Consider the following 4,192-nt stretch of genomic DNA (forward strand, 5'->3'; position numbering starts at 1 on the left):
ATTATCCTCACTGTGATCTCTATGAGTTTCCTTATCTTATCGATACACCTGTCTTATACCTATTGTGTGTATTAATTGTTTCAGCCTGTACAATCTTTCCATATGTAGTATTAAGGGATTCTAAATATTTCCATGATGTTTTTAAATTTGTGTATTAAATGTTTATTATATAGTTGACATGTGCATCATGCCATATTATGTCATTGTAATTCCATAAATATCATTAAATACTTGTCATTACATAAATGAAAAAAAGTTTATTATAATTATTCATATACCCAACAATTTTTCCCTATCTCTATCATTTCTATCTCTATCTCTATTTATATCACTATCTCTACCCATCATTTCTACCCATAATCTCTACCTATCATCTCTATCTGTCTCTGTTTCTATATCTATGTATGTTTGTATTATTTGTGAGAACAAATTTTATGTTCAAATATCCTAAAATCAGAAATTTTGAATTGTAGAAAGACATCCAATATCATCATTAAAGTGCAGAAATAATCAAGCCCCAGGGACTTCACTTGACTGTTCCTGGGCCACCACTATGGGTCATAGGAACTACCATGCAGGACTGAGGGAGGGGAAGGGTCCAGGACAAACAAATTGCCCTGGAGTTCTCATAAATTTCCTATTCTGTTTTCTTTTTTTCCTGATTTCAAAAAATAACATTAGTTATTTGTTGGGTCATTGTCTAGCCTTGATTGTCTTCCAGAGTTTGGGGAAAGTTAATTCTGACAAATTCTGCCCATTTTTGATTGTTTCTCAGGTTCCTGTATGACAGGTGTGTCTTACACCACAATCTTGCTCATGTTACTTCCTCCAAAACAGTTTCTGCATGTTGCACACTTTATCCCTTAGAGCTGTTAGCACATTAATTGCAATTATTTTAAATCATTCCTCTGATAATTCCAATATCTCTGTCAAATTTGGGTCTGGTTCAGATGTTGCCCTCATCTTCAGACAGTTCTTCTGCCTTTTAGCATGCCTTGTGATGTAATGTTGAAGGCCAGACATGATATATCTGGGAAGGCAAACTGAGGTAAACAGAGTTTTAGCATGAGCTCTTATGTTCATCTCTCTGGAAGTTAGGCTGTGTTAATTCTTTCCTGTGGCTGTGGTTAAATTTTCTGGTGTCCTTGTTTTGTCTCCTCTGTTGTCTTTGCATTTCTTTAGAGACTCCTTCTTACGTTGGGTCTGAACCTTTCAGTTCCTGAGAGTTGTAACCCCTTCTCATATACAATAACCCTATTAATGTATTGGTAAGCTGTGGGGGGAGTAAATGTTCTATAATCCTAGTATAAGTTCTCAGTCTTTTAGTGAGCCTGGGTCCCTGGATTGTGACATTCACAAATATTTATCACTTTTCTTTTTTTCACTCTCTAGGTGATATAGGAGGGCCAGTGGAGCTTGGAGTTGGGTTTCTGTCTTTCTCCAGGTAAGTTAGACTTTGCAAATCCAGAATGGTTAGGCTCTGGTAAAATAATACCACTTATGGGCAGGTGTTTGTTAAGGGAAAAAGAATGCTTTGGGACTATTTTAAATGGCTACTTTTCCCTTCCTTCTGGCAGAGGCATGAAGGAATTTTTCTGTGGGAACTTATTGGGACCCCTGAAAGTAAAATCCAAGAAAGTGTGGGGGTCCTCCTAAGTCTGGGCCTCTAGCTTTTTGTTGTTGTTTTATTTTTATCTCTCAAGTTCGTCCACCTTCAATCTTCAACAATTAGCCGTATCAAGTACTTAAATTGTAATTCAAGGGAAATTTAATGCATCCCCTTTGACTACTCCCATTTGGTGCTGACTCCAGAGGAGTTTCTCTACCTAATGAGCAAAACTTGGAACCAAAGTAAAACAGCAGAATAAAAAAAAAGTAGAAGCAAGAATGCCCTGAAATGGGAATCTTTCCATTATGTGCTTTGCTCATTAGAAGTAGCTTTGAGGAACAATAACAAGTGCAAAGTCAATCCTCATACACAGAGGGTAAAGGTAGAGATAGAGACTGAGCCCAATATCCCAGCATCCTAGGAACCCTCGAATCTTTTCAGATTGTGAGGCATCTACATCCTATAGTAATTGTAGGCTCTTCATAAGCTTTAATTTTGTTTGTCTTTCCTGCTCCTCACATGCATGCCATCAAAATATTATCAAAATAAATAAAAATATTCTCATGTATTCTCAGTACATTTTGAAGAGTTTTAGAATAGATATAATTAATGTATATAATTGGAAAGTGGAAAGGAAAGAATTTAATAATGGAATAAAATTGTATGGTATTGGGCCAAAGAGTACAAAAGATGTGTCTACATGCCTGGGTAGATCTGCATGTGGAAAGGCACATGGAGCAAGAGAGTTAACCACAGGGAAGTCTTTCCCGGGATTTCAGAAGGGGAACAACTTCATAATGTGTGCAGAGGAATTACTATGAAAAATGTGAAAATATATGATGCCATCAAATCCCAAAGACATCAACTGTAATTATGACAAGTGAAAAACAAGTAACAAAATGACTAAGAACAGTAATACATGCACGTCAGTGAATGTTTAATATGGATATGTTCAAAAGTTGTCACAGGCATTTACAAAATGCTGCACAAGAAGGACTAATTGTTTATTTGGAAAGAATATTATATTAGCAAAAAACAAGCCATCTTCTTTAGTTTCTGACCATATTAATATGGACTGACAAACAGTATTCTTTTCAATTTGACTCAATGCCAAAAATATATTTCATTGTGGACCAATTTTTCTCAAACAATTTTTTCATTGCATGTTTTACATCTTTGTTCCTCAAACTGTAGATGACAAGATTCAGCATGGTAATGACAACAGTGTTAAATACAGACACTATCATATCATGATCCAAAGCATAGCTGGAACTTGGTCTCACATACATGAAGAGGATTGTCCCATGATAAAGTGACACTCCAGTTAGGTGAGATCCACAGGTGGAAAATACTTTTTGCCTCCCTTCAGCAGAACGCATCCTCAGATTGGCCAACAGAATAAAACCATAGGAGATCAGGACTATGGAAATAGTAGTTATCTCAATAAAGCCCACAAAGTAGAAGAGTAGAAGCTGGTTGATGTGAGTGTCAGAACAACAAATAGCAAGGAGTGGAGGGATGTCACAAAACACATGTCTAATTTCATTGGATGCACAGAAGGATAGACTAAAAGTGGCCACTGTGTGTAAAGTAGAATTCAAAATGCCAGCAACATAGGAAGCAAGAATGAGTGGTACATAGACTCGGGGTGACATGTTAACTGAATAGAGCAGTGGGTTGTAGATTGCTACATAGCGATCATAAGCCATTGCAGCCAAGAGAAAGCTTTCTGTGGTCCCAAAAGTACTAAGCAGAAACATCTGTATTGCGCATCCAAGAAATGAAATGGTTTTATTCTCTGATAGTAAATTGAATAACATTTTGGGAGAGACAACTAAAGAATAGGAGGCATCCATGAATGACAACACACTCAGAAAATAGTACATGGGGTTGTGGAGCCGGGGATCCCCAATGACCAATAAAACCAGTCCCAAATTTCCTACCAGAGTAAAAAGATAGATCACTAGAAATAGGAAAAACAGGGAGATGTTTAGCTCAATATTATCTGTGAAGCCCCTCAATATGAACATGGTGACCTCTGTCAAATTTTTCAAATGAATACTGCTTGGCTCCAAATCTGATGATAATGCTGACATCTTGGTTTATATTTATAGATCTGCAAGGCAATATCTGGTGAAATAAGGTTCAAACAATTATACTTCCAGGTCTGCTTCTTAGAAGGGCATATGATAACCTAGGCAGTGATAGGAGAGGCACTGAGGAAGGAATAATGGAGCCCATGTGGATGCATTTCCCTGTATAAACAAAAGGAAGACATGGTTTCATTCATGTTATGCCTAAATTTGTCATGTTAGCAAAGAAAAAAAAAATGAATTTAAGTGAATTATTTTCTCTTAACATTTCTGCTACTTTCCCTTTTATCATATCATTTAAAAATTCAAAAAACAGTGAATATCAGGATTTTTGGATCCAAAAATGTTATAGTAAAGGGTACCACTTGAGCACTAGTTTGGAAATTGCTACAATGTGCATGAAAAACCTTTCCTTAATGATGAGGATTATAAAATGGGAGGAACCACATTTACCTCACAAGATTGTGTTCAATTTAAAAGAGAAAAACTG

At 36.4% G+C, this 4,192-nt stretch overlaps 1 protein-coding gene across 1 annotated transcript; it reads right to left on the bottom strand.

Moving 5' to 3' along the window:
- Nucleotides 1-2,703: 2,703 nt before the first annotated feature.
- On the bottom strand, nucleotides 2,704-3,705 carry LOC119509566 (olfactory receptor 5T1-like). Its single transcript, XM_037803562.1, has one exon. It carries the CDS (start codon nucleotides 3,703-3,705, stop codon nucleotides 2,704-2,706), a length of 1,002 nt encoding a protein of 333 aa, XP_037659490.1.
- Nucleotides 3,706-4,192: the final 487 nt, after the last annotated feature.

Source organism: Choloepus didactylus, chromosome 14 (genome assembly GCF_015220235.1).
Source record: "Choloepus didactylus isolate mChoDid1 chromosome 14, mChoDid1.pri, whole genome shotgun sequence".
Taxonomy (NCBI): Eukaryota; Metazoa; Chordata; class Mammalia; order Pilosa; family Megalonychidae; genus Choloepus; species Choloepus didactylus.

Excerpts from the sequence above, each read along its gene's own strand:
- LOC119509566 (XM_037803562.1), bottom strand. The coding sequence starts at position 3,705 with ATGTCAGCATTATCATCAGATTTGGAGCCAAGCAGTATTCATTTGAAA.